The 14,876-nt window shown below is 31.5% G+C and overlaps 8 protein-coding genes across 9 annotated transcripts; 2 read left to right on the top strand and 6 right to left on the bottom strand.

Moving 5' to 3' along the window:
- Positions 1–738: 738 nt before the first annotated feature.
- On the bottom strand, positions 739–2,093 carry swt-2 (the record flags this gene model as incomplete). 2 transcript variants are annotated; one of them, NM_001356697.2, is made up of 6 exons in its annotated part: positions 739–958; positions 1,014–1,133; positions 1,188–1,334; positions 1,527–1,650; positions 1,701–1,778; positions 2,020–2,093. In NM_001356697.2, the coding sequence occupies 6 exons, from the start codon at positions 2,091–2,093 to the stop codon at positions 770–772; spliced, it is 732 nt and encodes a 243-aa protein (NP_001343830.1). The 2 variants fall into 2 exon arrangements, with proteins under 2 accessions (NP_001343830.1, NP_001343831.1); NM_001356698.2 differs by lacking the exon at positions 2,020–2,093 and having other exon boundaries at positions 770–958; positions 1,701–1,780.
- A 689-nt stretch (positions 2,094–2,782) lies between these two features.
- On the bottom strand, positions 2,783–3,117 carry C54F6.5 (UPF0506 domain-containing protein). The gene is made up of 2 exons (NM_072537.4): positions 3,003–3,117; positions 2,783–2,924 (listed from the first exon to the last, which is right to left on the bottom strand). Exons 1-2 carry the CDS (start codon positions 3,114–3,116, stop codon positions 2,868–2,870), a joined length of 171 nt encoding a protein of 56 aa, NP_504938.3. The 5' UTR covers position 3,117; the 3' UTR covers positions 2,783–2,867.
- Positions 3,118–4,224: 1,107 nt separating this feature from the next.
- Positions 4,225–4,780, bottom strand: C54F6.17 (uncharacterized protein). The gene is made up of 2 exons (NM_001276910.2): positions 4,610–4,780; positions 4,225–4,423 (listed from the first exon to the last, which is right to left on the bottom strand). The coding sequence occupies exons 1-2, from the start codon at positions 4,776–4,778 to the stop codon at positions 4,278–4,280; spliced, it is 315 nt and encodes a 104-aa protein (NP_001263839.1). The 5' UTR covers positions 4,779–4,780; the 3' UTR covers positions 4,225–4,277.
- Positions 4,781–5,004: 224 nt separating this feature from the next.
- On the bottom strand, positions 5,005–6,238 carry C54F6.18 (uncharacterized protein). The gene is made up of 3 exons (NM_001276909.3): positions 6,072–6,238; positions 5,867–6,027; positions 5,005–5,477 (listed from the first exon to the last, which is right to left on the bottom strand). Exons 1-2 carry the CDS (start codon positions 6,229–6,231, stop codon positions 5,891–5,893), a joined length of 297 nt encoding a protein of 98 aa, NP_001263838.1. The 5' UTR covers positions 6,232–6,238; the 3' UTR covers positions 5,005–5,477; positions 5,867–5,890.
- Positions 6,239–6,792: 554 nt separating this feature from the next.
- On the bottom strand, positions 6,793–7,228 carry C54F6.20 (uncharacterized protein). Its single transcript, NM_072536.9, has 2 exons — positions 7,109–7,228; positions 6,793–6,947 (listed from the first exon to the last, which is right to left on the bottom strand). The coding sequence occupies exons 1-2, from the start codon at positions 7,220–7,222 to the stop codon at positions 6,891–6,893; spliced, it is 171 nt and encodes a 56-aa protein (NP_504937.5). The 5' UTR covers positions 7,223–7,228; the 3' UTR covers positions 6,793–6,890.
- Positions 7,229–8,068: 840 nt separating this feature from the next.
- On the bottom strand, positions 8,069–8,541 carry C54F6.6 (Cys-rich protein). Its single transcript, NM_001356696.3, has 2 exons — positions 8,341–8,541; positions 8,069–8,290 (listed from the first exon to the last, which is right to left on the bottom strand). Exons 1-2 carry the CDS (start codon positions 8,495–8,497, stop codon positions 8,163–8,165), a joined length of 285 nt encoding a protein of 94 aa, NP_001343613.1. The 5' UTR covers positions 8,498–8,541; the 3' UTR covers positions 8,069–8,162.
- A 1,312-nt stretch (positions 8,542–9,853) lies between these two features.
- C54F6.15 (Cys-rich protein) lies at positions 9,854–10,333 on the top strand. Its single transcript, NM_001028566.3, has 2 exons — positions 9,854–10,025; positions 10,074–10,333. Exons 1-2 carry the CDS (start codon positions 9,869–9,871, stop codon positions 10,199–10,201), a joined length of 285 nt encoding a protein of 94 aa, NP_001023737.1. The 5' UTR covers positions 9,854–9,868; the 3' UTR covers positions 10,202–10,333.
- Positions 10,334–12,055: 1,722 nt separating this feature from the next.
- srb-19 (G_PROTEIN_RECEP_F1_2 domain-containing protein) lies at positions 12,056–14,581 on the top strand (the record flags this gene model as incomplete). Its single annotated transcript, NM_072535.3, has 5 exons — positions 12,056–12,478; positions 13,165–13,386; positions 13,434–13,630; positions 14,148–14,334; positions 14,384–14,581. 5 exons carry the CDS (start codon positions 12,056–12,058, stop codon positions 14,546–14,548), a joined length of 1,194 nt encoding a protein of 397 aa, NP_504936.2. The 3' UTR covers positions 14,549–14,581.
- Positions 14,582–14,876: the final 295 nt, after the last annotated feature.

Genomic DNA, 14,876 nt, shown 5'->3' with positions numbered 1-14,876 from the left:
TATTTTATTTTTCAAAATCAGGATATTGCGTCTTCTGTCGCTCATAATTTATGTTGAGATATATTGCAAAACAATTTACAAAATACCATTTGTATTTTAAACGTTTTTTTTTAACTCGACTATACGTCTGACAGTGATTTAATTTGGAAAAAAGCAATTATGTGACTTCGTGTGAGCGAATAATCGCGATCCTCATTTTTGCCGGCACCTGTAGGTTGCACCTAAACAACAATTTCATTTGGACTGATTGTATGTACATACAACTTAATTTTAAAGCACAATGATAATACAAAAAATGTTCTCCTTCGTGACACAGCAAGGAAATCTCAATAATTGAATATTATTGTGCGTAAAAACAAAACTAAGGAAAAATGGCCTGTGCCCTATAATTGGGAGGTTTAGGTCCTTTTTTTTTTCAAAAATATTGATTTAGATCTCTAAAATACTTGTTTATAAATACGTTTCTGTGCTATACACGAAGAATCATTTTTTATATTTTGGCTTCGGTCTTTAGGATATGTAATTACACTAGATTAGCTTTTAAAATAGGCTTTTTTATTCAAAATAATTTACCAATAAAACTATTTGAATTTTGGCGTGTTGTATGCAGCGGGTTTTTGTTGTTAAATGAAGTATAAAAACGAGGCATGAATGCCCAAAAAAAACTAATGTTACTCGTGCTGAGGATGGAATATTTTCATGCAAACTAGGGCGTATTGAATATAGTGATTTGAATTGAATATCTTCATTGCAAAATTACATTGATTTTTTAATACACTGTATTAGATTCAACAACAATTTTCTGTGGCTCATCAGGTACTTCTTTTCGATTATTTGAACTTCCGAAAACACACCGTGCCACTTTTGCCATTGGACTATATCCGTCTCTTTTTCTTGGAAAAATGAGGAATAATGAAAGTTGAACAAGACTAATCATTATTCCAACAGCCGTCGGAATCTGTGAAAAGAAAAGTTAAGTTCATAAATAAAAAATAAAACAATATTTTCCTTACCACAAGAAAAAAGTCCTGTATCAGAATTCCATACAAATTCCATAGACATTGCACTATCAACTGCACAAGACATAAAACAAAGGGAAGAGTGATCACTTCCCGATCTCTGAGCACTACTCTCTAAGAATATAGTCAGTAGTAACTGTTAATTTTTCAACAACCAAAAACACTTACTAGTCCAGCTAACGGGGAGCCGAAAGTGATGAGGTTGAGAACAATGCAAACGAATCCAAGAAACTGCACGTTTGGATTAAAATGAATTAACATAAGCATTGTCAAGATTATAATTGTCACGATAGATAGTTGTGTCATGTAGTATTTCTGAAATTAGCATACAACATTTTGTTTAAAAAATACTTCAACTAATTTTACAATTACGTAAATCTATACTTTTCAAAAATCAACTAAAGTAATATGCATTGCAACATTTTTACAAAACGAAATTATCAAAAAATGTTACTTAAAACCAATTTTTCTAAAATTTTCTAAACACTTGTGGGTAAAAATACATACTTTCGGTTTTGAAAAGTACAGGAAAAACATCGCATTGAAAACCGCAATGGGTATTCCGGCACAGTTGATTGAAATCAACATTACATCATTTCGGAGAAAACCATATCGAAGCCAGAATGGCAATCTGCAATTTTTGTGGATTATTATTAGTATTAAACAAATTTAACTGCTTACACCAAAGTACCCATAAGGAATGGAAATCCGGAAATGTCACCAACATGACCTTGTCTGTAGATTTGTAGACAAATCGGTCTGAAATTTATGGGTTCTGAGAAATTGTGAAATTTTGAACTTTCGTAGTTTATTTTTAGTAGACTAACTTGCAAACAAAGTTTTGGATTGCACTGAAATTTTTTTTATCTAAAAAAAAGTCTTTTCAAACACATATATTTTAGCTACAACTTCTTCAACTCGGTTGAAAAAATAATTGGAAAAAATGTATCCATATCTGTAATTTCAAACGTTCCATTTTTACATTGACTTATCAACTCACATTCCCGTGAAAAACTGTATTATAGTAAAAACAAACGCAACGATAGAGACAAAATAAATAATAAATGTTGTCATTGTGAGAAAAAAGTTTTAGGGACTTTTAATAAATTTATTTATTTAACAAAATTCTATTTCCAAATAAATACATTTTAATAACATAAAAAGGCGGAGTCGATCATTGTAACAAGATCAAAAAGATGGGTAAGATCACATAGATACTTCTTGTAATAATTGCTTCGATATGTCATAGAAAAACTATTGAACCCAAGACACATGGAAGTGAACATTGAACAATCATTGTTTGTCATCATTTCATGCGCCGTCTATTATATTATTAATTGGCTTTCGGAGAATTTTATCCATTGACTGTTTATAATTGGATGTTCTATAAAAAGTTTTTGAAAGCAGGACATTTTCTAGTTTGGGTTCACACATTTTTAAAAGATTCATTAAATTTTTTTAACAATTGGAAAAGTTCATTTGAAATGTTTTACCGGGATCTGACGTGTCTGACGTCTCTCTTCTTAAAAAAAAGCCAAACACTGATTCTTTTACACTTCGATGAATTCTGTGGTTTTTTTTTGGTTCTGTAAAAAAATTTGTATAAAATCCCGCATAGTAACGCCGGTGGAATATTTATTAAAATTAAAGGCAAATAGAACAAATTTTCGTTCTAGTATGAAATTTTGTCATAGCGATAATGTTCAGAATTTGTCCACTGGTGATTTTCTGTCGTAAAAAATCAACATAAAAATAGAAGTTCAGTAAAAAATTTGTTTATTTGCAATGTTCAAATAAGCTGTCAAATAATATACACATGTAGTTTTGCTGTAATTATGGTTATGTCAATTATGTGCAAACTGAGCAAACACAGTCTCCGGTGAGGCACGATGAGATTTTGCAGTTCTGAAAAATCCAAATATTAGAATTCTTAATGATTTAAAAAAAAATTGAAACATGTAATTTTATAGAAAAATAACTCACTCTACACGTCACGCTATCACAGAACCAATTTCCAAGGAAACACGAAAAATCAGCGGTGGCAAGCTCGGCCAGGAAGGCGATGAGGATAAGGAGGAGGAGGGTCTTGGTGAACATTCTGTAAAATGAAATAAATACTCTAAAATAATTTTAAACTTGAAGCAACTCAGTACAATCAAGATTAAAAAAAAACAAAACAATTTTCTGAACACCGTTGATCACTTGAAAATCAAAACAGCAAGTGTGGAAAAAAGTTGTAAAGCTCAAAATGTTTTAAATTGGAAGTGTATATACCAAATGTTTTAGAATGAGATGTGCTACCACCCAGAGAGTATTTATATAAGAAGCTTGATGAGCATAGTGATGAACAAAAGTGTAATGATAAGATTTGTTTACACTTGAACATATCAAAAACCATGAAGCAAAACATCAATTTATTGAAAAAAATATATTTAAAGTATTTAATTTCAAAAGCATCAAGAAGAGAAGAGAATTGTAAAAAATCAAAGTTCGAAGGTGTTGGCATGACGTATTTTATAGGAGAAGACTGTTACACAACCCATGTGTCATATGGGAACAACTGTTGTTGTTTATGTATGAGCAAATCAAACATCATGCAGCAAAACAAATTCTCAAATATCATGATTCACTTGATCGGCTAAGTGTGAAGAGCAGATTTAGCAATTGAAAATTATTTTTATATCTGGAAACCAGTTTTTTGCTAGAAAAACGGTACCATTTTACTTACTTTCTTCTTCTTGTTTGAAAATCTTGAAAATTTGCCTATGAGTTTTGCTTCAAAAACTATTTTGAAGGTCTCCCGCCAGTTTTTTGTTGGGTTTTTAATTGTTTTGTTAAGGTAGCATTTCTTTTTAAAAAACATTGACACTGAAGCTTTGATTACCAAACGTTTGCAACTTACCTCTAGAAAACATGGAATTCAAAAAGTGAGGTCACACTCTGAAACAAATAAGTTTGCCAAGTTTTTCGATTGTCAAAATGAAAACACACTTTCCCTGATTAGTTTCAAAAACTAGCAATAAGAAGCTCTAATTTTTGAATATATGCATATTTATTTGAATTTATTAACTTCCATAATTTGATTATTTATACTTTCCTGTGTTTAAAATTCCTTTTTTTACTGAAATGACCATGTTAAAAGCAGAAAAGTGTTATAAATTTTCAAGTTTGAAAACTATTGCAAATATTTATAACCTGTTAAATATTGCACAAAATTTATTGAGAAACAAATACTTTGAGTAAAAAAAAGTTTAATTATTATTTCTCATTTAGATCACGATAATCTTCCACACACTTCTCGGCACAATTTTCAAACTCCTGCAAATCTGCCACATCTGTATTGGGCTTGAAAAACTTATTAATGCAATTGGTTCCACAGGATACGAAAGTACGATCCGAATCATCTGAAAAATTTTCAAAAACATATTGTTAAGCAAACTATCACACAATTTAACTTAGCTCAAAAATTGTTTAATGCGCCGACCAATCTAAGGTTTGCTACATAGAGTTGGTCAACATTTTTGATTAGCCAGTGCCCTTGATCAAATAAAAATTACGAGTGTTCTAACATATTATAAAGTAAAACTTGCCCATTTTTCCCGAATAGCATCCCTCCGCACACTTTTCCCAATCTTCAACTTTGTCGACTTCACATGAAAGTACACATTCTATGTCATTTTCTTTGGCATCCGATCCCAAATCTTCAGATTTAATAGCAACGAGGAAAACCAGGAACAGGAAAAAAGTTTCAAACGACATGTATTGTAGAATAAAATAAATGAGAATCGGTTGCTTTTTTGTAGTAGTGGTGATAAGAGTATGATTTGGTTGTTTTTGTTATCAAATACAAATATTTGGCAATGAAAACCTAATTTTGATGTTCTTGTGGTTAAAGATAATTTCAGAAAAAAAACACTTCATTAGAATAGTATTAAAAAAACAAGAGTTTAATGTCAACGGAAAACATGGAATAGGAAAAAATGTCTGGATTAATTGTATTACGCTTATTTTTACGATTTTAAGAATTAGCAGCTATCACAAAAACTTAATCTGCTCTACTTAGTCACTTTAGTAGAAAATACAAAATAAATACAAGAAGTACAAGAAAATGTGATTAAATAACATTAAAAACACAGAAAGTCGTAAAATGGATCATGGGTTGTTCCTGCCTTTGGTGTAATTTGAAAATATTTTATTAAATGAAAGTATGCTAATTTTACTGCAAAACATGAGAAATGCCAATAAAATTTGAATGAGATAACACAAAAATGACCAGAAACAAGAACAAATTTTGTGTTTTCAAAAGAATGTTATCGTATTTCTTGAAGCTTTTTCACTGTATTTAAAAAATCATTATTATTATGACAGAAAACATAATGAAGGGGGCAAAATCATTTACTATATATAAAGCGCTTATTCCGTTTGTCCATAGTTTGTAGTCTTTGTAGTTTTTGTAGTCTGCAAAGTTTTAGCTTCTGGAGGGATAGTGAGTTGGGTTAGTGTAGGGATATAGTCGGGGTACTGTAGTGGTACAATAGTGGTACGGTAGGAGTACTGTAGGATTACGGTAGTTTCAGAAAAATTAGTTTTCAGCTCTAGAAGTCGGGGGCCGCGCCGGAGGTGCGGTCCACGGCTGGTAACATAAATAAAAGACTACAGAGTTTTTGAAAAATAGTAAGCAATAAAATTTTTTAAAGCTCTACAAACATAAATAATTTGCATTACTAGAGAAGAGCCGGGGTTTACGCCTACAGAAAGACCTACCTTATAGAAAATTATAAAATGCCCAAGCCACATCACCAGTTACGGTATGTACAAAGTTTACAAATTTCCGTTGACATTCTTACTTTTAATTTAAAACAAATCGCTATTTACAGAACATTATAATCGTAAACACAGGCTTGATTGCAATTCTCGAAATCTGAAAACTTGGCATCATCCTCTTCCATCGTGAACCGAAGTTTAGCACATTTTGTTTCACATTTCAAATAGTTTTCATCTTTTTTATCTGAAAATTTCTACTTATTTTCAGAATTCAGAAAAAAAACAAACCGGGAGAACTGGAAAAGCATTTTGGAGCACAGTTGTTCCAATCTGCTAAGGACTCCTTGTGAATACACGCAGTTACACAATCGATTATAGGTTTTCTGTCAGCAGAAAATGCAAGGGCAATAAAAACTGTTGAAATCAAAATTTGAAAATTAAAATTCATCTGGAAAAAACTGTTCATCAAAGATTAGAAAACGATTAATCGAGAACGTTTTTATGTGGAAAATGTTGATGGAAGACATCAATCAAAACAATTCACCACGTGGTTTGTCAAACATGCAAAATAATATTTTGCCCTTTACTGGGTTCATGGTCACGCGTGCAGAAATAACAGGCAATTGGGTGTTCTTTTTTAAAGTGGGAAAACTAGTTTAAGAAAACAGAAATGAATATTTGTGTCTGTATTACGAAATAAATTAATTTGTAAATTGCTGACTAAAACTCGAGATGTACAACAATAAAAAAAAAAAAATAATGGATGGAACCTCTCAGAAATTTTTTCGCGGAGCTTAAAACTTCTGAGCCGGTTAGATCGCTGAATTAACTTTTTTGTTATAAAATTATTATTATTAGAACCTCCTGCTAATAGTTAACACTAGGTTATTTTTTTCGGTCTTCAAAATAAATAGAGGGCCATGAAACACAATTGCAGAATGAACATTTCTCCAAACCTCAGTTGTTTAATGTTTAATTTTTTTTTAAATTCACACTATTTCAAATGTCTGTGATAAAAAAGTGATTCATTGGTTCTTATACATAAATATGAAGTTAAATTATTGAAACCGGAGGTAACGTTTCATTTTTCCAAAAGTGTTACATCCATTATGTGCAAATTGTGCAGACGCAGTCTCCAGTGATGCAAGTTGCTATTTCGCAATTCTGAAAAATTCGTCATTCAAAATAAAGTTTTGTACATCGTGATTAGTTTACCAATTTTCCAATGATCAGAATTTTGTAATTTTAGAAATTTTCTTACTTGAAAATTTTGGAATTTTATTTTATCCACCGTAAATACCCATAAAAAATGTAGTAAAACTCACCCGGCAAGTAATATGCTTACAAATGAAATCTCCAAAAAAGCATGAGAAATCCGCAGATGCAAGTTGAATTAAAATTAAAAGAATAATACAGAGAAAAATAATTTTTGAAGTCATTCTGAAAGTTATTTGATTGATATTTGTCAAAATTTTTTGTTAGTAGAGGAATAATCGCAGAAAAAGTTTGAAATAATTGGGCGCCCTTATGACAACCGTTCAAATACAGTTTTGTAATGAACAGATTATGTAGGTGCAATACCAGTTTAAAATGAGAAATTCATCCCGTTTATCCCCTTATAACAAATCGAAAATCACATACATAGAATAAACAAAATATTAAAGGCAGAGAAAAGTTTAGTTGCTGACTCATATGCAACAGCACCGAAAATGTTAAAGTAACCAACAATTTTACAGTTTTATGAAAGAAAATATATGTCGAATAAAAAAGGAAAAATGCTAAATACCTATTTTCCGATTTCCCAAAAAATATCTTACATTCAATCAATGATCCTGATAGAAACTTACACGTTTTAAGCATCAATCAAAAGTTGTTTATTTTTTCTGTTAGAATTCAAACATCTTTTCCCACTGAAAACAATTTTGTAGATGCATGTATTTTGGCCTTAGCAAAAACCAGCTCAGTTTTATAATTACTGCAAAAAAACAAATCTGAAAAATTTTGACGGAGGTTGTTTTACGTTTCATTTAAATTTTTCAAAAAATAGGAAGAGCAACCAAAAATGTTCGAAAGAAGAAGAAAAAGTTTTTTTGAGAGCTTATTTTGCAAAGAAAAATTTTATGGTGCAAAAGAATTAATACCAATAAATTCAAAATTAAAACTTGACTGCTTTTGAACGTTTCTGTTATTTTATGTTGCCAAAGCTTATAATAATTTTTCCGTATTTCATGATTTATGAATCTTTCAAAACTGATTAATTTATTTGAGAGAAATTTATTTATTTGGTACATACAAAGATGACAAATTAAAAGCTATTCAATAAGATTGAATTCACATTTTTACAATAAAATTTTTACGAAACGAGACTTTAATTCTTGTTTAATAATTATCGGCACAATCCTTGAAGCACTTGGTCAATTCGATAACCTCAGTGTTGTCCTGATCCGGTTTGAAATACTTATCAACACATTTTGAGTCGCATTCGAAGAACGCCTGGTCAACTTTTTCTGCAAAAAATGAAACACGGGCATTCATAATTAAGCCAATAAAACTGTACCTCCTCCTTCGAAACATTTAGATCCGCAATCCTTCCATTCTTGAACAGATGACACAGTAATACATTTTCCAATACATTTCAGTGCAAGTCCTTTGTCAAAAGCTTCAGAAACGGCAATAATAACAAAGAACGCGATCAAAACGGCTTTGAAGTTCATAGTTGTAGATTTGTAAACTTGAAAAGTATGAAATAGAGCAAGTTGATTTTCATAGACGGAGCTGGAGCTTTTATACCTTATTCTTTAAAAGATCATGCAAAACAAATCACTTCATGATACAACTGTTTTTGTTTACCCCGCGATGTTTGATCAGAAACAATTGTTCAAGGTTTAAGCTGCAATGTTCACGAGCTCTGGTGAATCAGAACGCATGTGGAAAGTGTTAAAATAAAAGTTATTGTAAGAAGCAATCTTTCTGAATAATTGAAATTGATTGAATACCAATAAATTCAAAATTAAAACTTGACTGCTTTTGAACGTTTCTGTTATTTTATGTTGCCAAAGCTTATAATAATTTTTCCGTATTTCATGATTTATGAATCTTTCAAAACTGATTAATTTATTTGAGAGAAATTTATTTATTTGGTACATACAAAGATGACAAATTAAAAGCTATTCAATAAGATTGAATTCACATTTTTACAACAAAATTTTTACGAAACGAGACTTTAATTCTTGTTTAATAATTATCGGCACAATCCTTGAAGCACTTGGTCAATTTGATAACCTCAGTGTTGTCCTGATCTCTTTTAATCTTTCATATGAAATAATAATAATTAATCTGTGGTAACCCCAAACACCTAGTGGCGGTTATCTTGTGGCCCTGATTTAAATGAGCTTCTCGTTAGCGATTTCAGCCTAATATATTGCAATGATGGAAAGAGTTGAAGCAACAAACACTGCGGTGTAGATGACGTATACTTACAGTTTGTAGAAAGTTCTTGAATCGATTGGATCGCGTAATCATCGCTTTGACTCACTGAAAATCACTCTGTGATCCAGTTGGAATCAGTTATGACAGCACATGCTTTTGGAAACTGATTTTTCAAACTTTTAGCTGGGATTGCATCTAAAAAATATATTTGAGACAAAACAGTATTTGAATAATTTCCGTATGGCCACCCGAATGTTTCCAGTTTTTTCTAATATTGTTCTTTTCTGATAAACGTTTTGGCACTTTCCACATAATATAGCAGTGGCGTTGCTTAAAAATAACTTGTTCTGCATATTCTGTTCTTCTTTGAAAACGTTTTTTTTGTAAACATACTAATGTGTTGGGTATCTCTAGTTAACCGAGTAGCTTGCTCAGAACATTATGAAATCTCTCCTTCAATTTTTCTGGAGCTTCTGAACATTGCAGCTTGAATCCTGAACAATTGTTTCTGTTCAAACATCGCAGGGTAAACAAAAACATTGGTATCAATTGGTGATTTGTTTTGCATGGTCTCTTAAAAAATCTGGTATAAAAGCCTCAGCATCGTTGATAAAAATCAACTTGCTCTCATTTTTCAAGTTTACATCTCTTCAACCATGAACTTCAAAGCCATTTTGCTTGCTTTCTTTGTCATTTTTGCCGTTTCCGAAGCTTTCGACAAGGGGCTCGCCCTGAAATGCATTGGAAAATGTATTACAGTGACATCAGTCCAAGAATGGAAGGATTGCGGATCGAAATGTTTCGAAGGAGGAGGTACAGATTTATTAGTTTATTTTTTAAAATAACAGTTTTGTTCTTCAGAAATGGTTGACCAAGCGTTCTTCGAGTGCGACTCAAAATGTGTTGATAGTTATTTCAAGCCAGATGAGGATAACAGCGGGGTTATTGAATTGACCAAATGCTTCAAGGAGTGTTCAGATAAATATTAAGTATGTAAATACCCGTGGCCAAAACAAGCTTTTATTGTAAAAATCTGAATTCAAATTTTTTATTGTTCTTAATTTTTCAATTTGATTTGTTTTTAAAAATATGTGTGCACCGAATAAACATTATTCAGAAAACAATTTTTTTAATCAACACATAAATTTATAAGACATGAAAAAGTTTATTTAAATTTTTATTTATTCATTCTGAAAGCAGCAAGAATTGTTCAGCACATGGTTTTCTCAAAAAATCATCTGAAATAAATATAGCTTCCATGTTTATTTTTTTAAAAAGATTTGTGAATTGTAACATCATTTGGTTGAAATAAAACATTTTTTCCTGCTCCACTTTAAGCCACTGTGTTTAGTTTAAATAATTTATTTCTGTTTTTTGCTCTATTCATTGCTCTAGTTCACTCTAGAAAACATTCATATCAAAAACAGTGTTACTGTATTGTTAGTGATAAGCCCAGGGTTCAAAGTCAATTCATAGTTCACAATATTGATGACATCACTGATTTTCACCATTGTGTGTGTGAATGAGAGCAATTTTTAGGTGAAAATATGTTTAATTTGGCAGGAAACTGTTATCTCAAAAATAAAGAAGAGGACGACTGTCGCCGCCTGGGTGACTGAGGCGACCCCGCGTCCTCAAAAAAAAAGTTAAAACAGGCCTAGTGCACCATATTGAACACGAGACAATTGTTTTTAATTTGAAAAAGTGATACGTCTAGACTCTTTTAGAAAAAAAGTTTTTAACGTTGCATTTCTATCACAATTATTGAATATTTAGAATTATTCAAATTCCTTTTCCAAAAAATCAAATAAAAAACTGCGATAGCTGAGTGACATACAGTTATTTCAACTATGACAGCCAAAATTGTGTTTTTCATACTGTTATACGTTTTGGCTGCTAGCTGTACTTTTTCTCAGGTTTGCCGTATTGGATGTTCTGTTAAGCGAAATGACGGGCGTCGCAAAGGCTGTTATACATTTTGCAATAATGATCCAACAAATACAATTGCCGGATGTGTGTCAAAATGCCCTGGATTTACATCTCTTTTTGAGTGTAATGGTGACTGTACAAAATGCCTGGCGGATTGCATTCGAGTAGCTCAAGCATTTAAATTTTCTACCCATGTTGATAAATGCAATTGAAACCATCCTCTTAAGTCTAAACGTTTAATTGAAAATTTTTAAATAATTTCAACGTTTCATGAATGAATAAAGTGAAAGTATCATTATGTATTCGTATCATATTATTATTATTATTTAATACGTTTATTTGAACGTGAAAATAAGAGAAAAGTAGGAAAAAAAAAATTATATTGAATAATGTGGAATAATACCTTAAAAAATATCATTAAAAACTCTACAAAATTTTCCAAGGCGGACTCTTAGTCTTATAGACGTTTGGCATGAATATTCTTATAATTGGAATTTATTTTTCAACCAATGCCAAATGACATATGCAGTTCAGATGAATAAAAAAATTTACACGATTATTCTGAATAGAGATTCCGGTTAATAAAATTATCACACATCTATAAAAACATTTGATTTTTGTTGATGGAGCATTTATTCAATTATTAAAATTCAATATAGTGCATTCAATCCGTTTAACTCAAATCATATTTAATTTTTCCGTCATCACACAACAATTTCGACACAAAGCACACGCCAGAGCAGGTGGTCTTCATTCTAGAATTTGAAGCCCTGAAACTTTATTTTTTGTGTTGTTATACGAATTTTTCGAACTTTTTTCTTGAAACTTTTTCTTGTAAAAGTTTCGTGAAAGCTATCATTATCAGAACTGCGCATATCACTTCCCAAACTCACCTTTTCATCACTCAGTTGTTTATGTTATCTGGACTTGAGTTTTCAAAAAGATTTTTTGATTTCAAATACTCTCTTTTATTATTCATCACGATATCTTCAATGACTACTCCGTCAAGCTTAGCCCTGACAACTTCCGATTTCCTATTTTCTGACCTTTGCTCAGTCAACACCACAAGTACAAAGACTTGTTATAATGATTGGATATCCCGACCTGGAACTTGTTATGAAGACTCCTGCTGTGTCAGTTTCGAAACTGCCACGTCATGGTACTACCGTACAGCTCAGGCATCACAGGTGGTGTTCAGCTCAATGGGATTAGTTGTTTTGACAGTCTATGCTCTGAAATATTCATCAAAACATATGTTACCAAGTAATGTTCGAGTCTTGGTAAATATTATTCTTATTCTAATGTTTACACATTCAATTGATATGATTATTTTTCATGTGAGTCACTGGTAAAATACATTTCAAATAAAAAAGTGCAGATGTAAATTCGAAACTAGCATGTGACCCAACTTGCAAATGCATAAAAAATCACCTGAACCTTTTGATTGCTGCGGAAAAATGATGTTACGAAGTTTTCAGATCAAAAATTTTTTGTAACCAGTTTTCAAAATTCACAAATTAAAATATTGCAATTTTGAATGACTTGATCACAATTGAACAATTTTAAAAATTTGGCGGGAATTTGGCCATTAAAATTTAAAAAAATGTACAGCAGTTCAATACATTAACGTTGAAAAAAGATAACTTTATAAGTTTTGTTTCGCATCCTATAATTTTTGAACTTGATGTTTTTTTTTGTTAGATGTTTTTGGTTACAAACAAGTCAGCTGATGTCGGGAAAACATAAAATCAACAATTTTTCTTGAAAAACTTAAAAAAAATTGCGAAAACTTAACAATAAAATCTTCTCGACCATCGAGAGCAAGCTCTGGTTTTTGGATACTGATGTGTCGTGACGACGATAGAGAATAATAAGAAGGTTTATTAGTTAAACCGAAGAAGTGTGGAATAATTCAAAATACAAGAAGAGTTCACAGTGACCCTTTGCTCACGTCGATAACTAGTAAAGGTTCACGTTCCTATCCAACAGATACGCCAATTTTTTAAATTTCAATTTTTTTCAGGTCTATCATATATTCAGATCCTACAAAGCAGTGGAATCGGATCCTTGCTCTGTACGGGTTAAAATTTCTTTTTGTGCTCCGTTCCGGTACATTTACTCATTTTGCACATTAGGACTTGCTTTCTGCCAGTATTGCGTCTATATTGATAGACTTTTATGTGCACTTTACAAAGAGTATATCAAATATCAGAAGGTTATTCAGTACCTGCTAGTTATTCTATGGGTTGGTAAACTCTTTACAATTGATAAAATCATCAAGATTTTTCCTAGGTCATTGTAACAACTGGTGTCGTTGTTTGGGTTTATCGAGATGCAAACCTGGATGCATATCTCCTTTCTTGTCTGAATGTCCCGTTGGACTCTATGTTAGACTTAAGTTACGTCACGGCAACAGTGTTCCCAATAAACATAGGTTGCTGTTTTTTGTCAATGGTTATGTTTCGACATTTTAAGAAGAAAGAAAATAAGTAAGTTGACCGAAAGGAACTTTGCGTAGATTATTTTATTTTGAAATTGGTCATTGTAACTTAAGATGATTGCTTTTCAAAATTATAGATCAAGAAAATAATTTGTAAATTTAATTTTTGGTATACGTTAGGCTGAGCTTCCAGATGTGTACATTCCAAAATTTTCCGTTATTGAAAATTCCTAGAACTTATTAGGTATTTAATTTTTGATTTTGTGATCCCATAACTGAAAATGGCGATAATCTTATGATTTTGTTGAAGTCTATCCCTCAATTACATAAAATTAGTTGTTTCTTCGATCCACTTTTGATTGTTCTATGTGTACAAGAAAAGTTGACCTACGAATGCAATAAAAACCAATGCCTGATTTGGGAGTTAATTTATAACGCAAATATGAAATATCGAAATAATATGTATTCAAAGTACTGAACACAATACAGATTATTGAAACTAATTAAATGGCACCGAAGAATTGCAGTTAGGAATACATTTAAAGAAAAGAACAACAAAATTCCAGAAGCCGCTTCGAAATCATAAGCCATTTCACTGCATCAGTTGACGTGGATTCTTCAGAATTTCTTTACATTGTAACCATCAGCCAAGCCGTGTTTATAGTGGTATACCCAGTTTTGTCACTTTCAATGAGATATTTCTACGCGGAAACTTACAGACCAGTTCATCTCACAATTGCTACACTTGTTTATGTAAGAACATTTTATAAATTCAAATTCATTTTTAAACTCTGATTTTCAGGTGTTCGATATTTATTGTTTCGTTGTTCCACTTGCTATGGTAAACTACGGAAGGAACCGAACAGATACAAGAAGAGCGAAAATTTGGAGCCATGTGAAAATCAAGTCCGTTGGAAAGGAAGGAGCCGATAACTACTTTGGAATGATGAAATCTCAATGGGAATAAAATCGATAGTAATGAATTTAAAACTGCAACTTTCTCAAGCTTTGTATAAAAATGTTCATATTTACTTGAAAAGTTTTCAAACACTAACTCAGAAATACTCTTCAAGTTTGTGCTCCTAGTGGGATTGAATCCTGAAAAATACAAATGCCGTACGGCGAAATTTGCAGGTGAATGAACGATTTTTTAAATAAAATAATCTATGACTACAGAAAACTGCGAATTAGAAAAATAGATGAGTGCTCCGATCAACAATATCGTCTTTAGGAAACTGCGAAAACCGTAGTTTGTCGGCTGCAACCTTCCCAAACATCAATGTTTTATTGAAAGT

Source organism: Caenorhabditis elegans, chromosome V, assembly GCF_000002985.6.
Source record: "Caenorhabditis elegans chromosome V".
NCBI lineage: Eukaryota > Metazoa > Nematoda > Chromadorea > Rhabditida > Rhabditidae > Caenorhabditis > Caenorhabditis elegans.
The sequence above is the reverse complement of the archived record's forward strand: the minus strand, read 5'-3'. Positions and strand labels throughout refer to the sequence as shown.

What these genes read in the sequence shown, in the direction of transcription:
- C54F6.17 (NM_001276910.2), bottom strand. Translation starts at nt 4,778, where the DNA reads ATGTCGTTTGAAACTTTTTTCCTGTTCCTGGTTTTCCTCGTTGCTATT. An exon ending in ATGCTATTCGGGAAAAATGG is followed by an intron (nt 4,424 to 4,609) that starts GCAAGTTTTACT and finishes AAAATTTTTCAG; the next exon opens with ATGATTCGGATCGTACTTTC.
- C54F6.5 (NM_072537.4), bottom strand. Translation starts at nt 3,116, where the DNA reads ATGTTCACCAAGACCCTCCTCCTCCTTATCCTCATCGCCTTCCTGGCC. An exon ending in GTGATAGCGTGACGTGTAGA is followed by an intron (nt 2,925 to 3,002) that starts GTGAGTTATTTT and finishes TGGATTTTTCAG; the next exon opens with AACTGCAAAATCTCATCGTG.
- C54F6.18 (NM_001276909.3), bottom strand. Translation starts at nt 6,231, where the DNA reads ATGAATTTTAATTTTCAAATTTTGATTTCAACAGTTTTTATTGCCCTT. An exon ending in ATGCTTTTCCAGTTCTCCCG is followed by an intron (nt 6,028 to 6,071) that starts GTTTGTTTTTTT and finishes AGAAATTTTCAG; the next exon opens with ATAAAAAAGATGAAAACTAT.
- C54F6.20 (NM_072536.9), bottom strand. Translation starts at nt 7,222, where the DNA reads ATGACTTCAAAAATTATTTTTCTCTGTATTATTCTTTTAATTTTAATT. An exon ending in GTAAGCATATTACTTGCCGG is followed by an intron (nt 6,948 to 7,108) that starts GTGAGTTTTACT and finishes CGAATTTTTCAG; the next exon opens with AATTGCGAAATAGCAACTTG.
- C54F6.6 (NM_001356696.3), bottom strand. Translation starts at nt 8,497, where the DNA reads ATGAACTTCAAAGCCGTTTTGATCGCGTTCTTTGTTATTATTGCCGTT. An exon ending in TAAATGTTTCGAAGGAGGAG is followed by an intron (nt 8,291 to 8,340) that starts GTACAGTTTTAT and finishes CATTTTTTGCAG; the next exon opens with AAAAAGTTGACCAGGCGTTC.
- C54F6.15 (NM_001028566.3), top strand. Translation starts at nt 9,869, where the DNA reads ATGAACTTCAAAGCCATTTTGCTTGCTTTCTTTGTCATTTTTGCCGTT. An exon ending in GAAATGTTTCGAAGGAGGAG is followed by an intron (nt 10,026 to 10,073) that starts GTACAGATTTAT and finishes TTTGTTCTTCAG; the next exon opens with AAATGGTTGACCAAGCGTTC.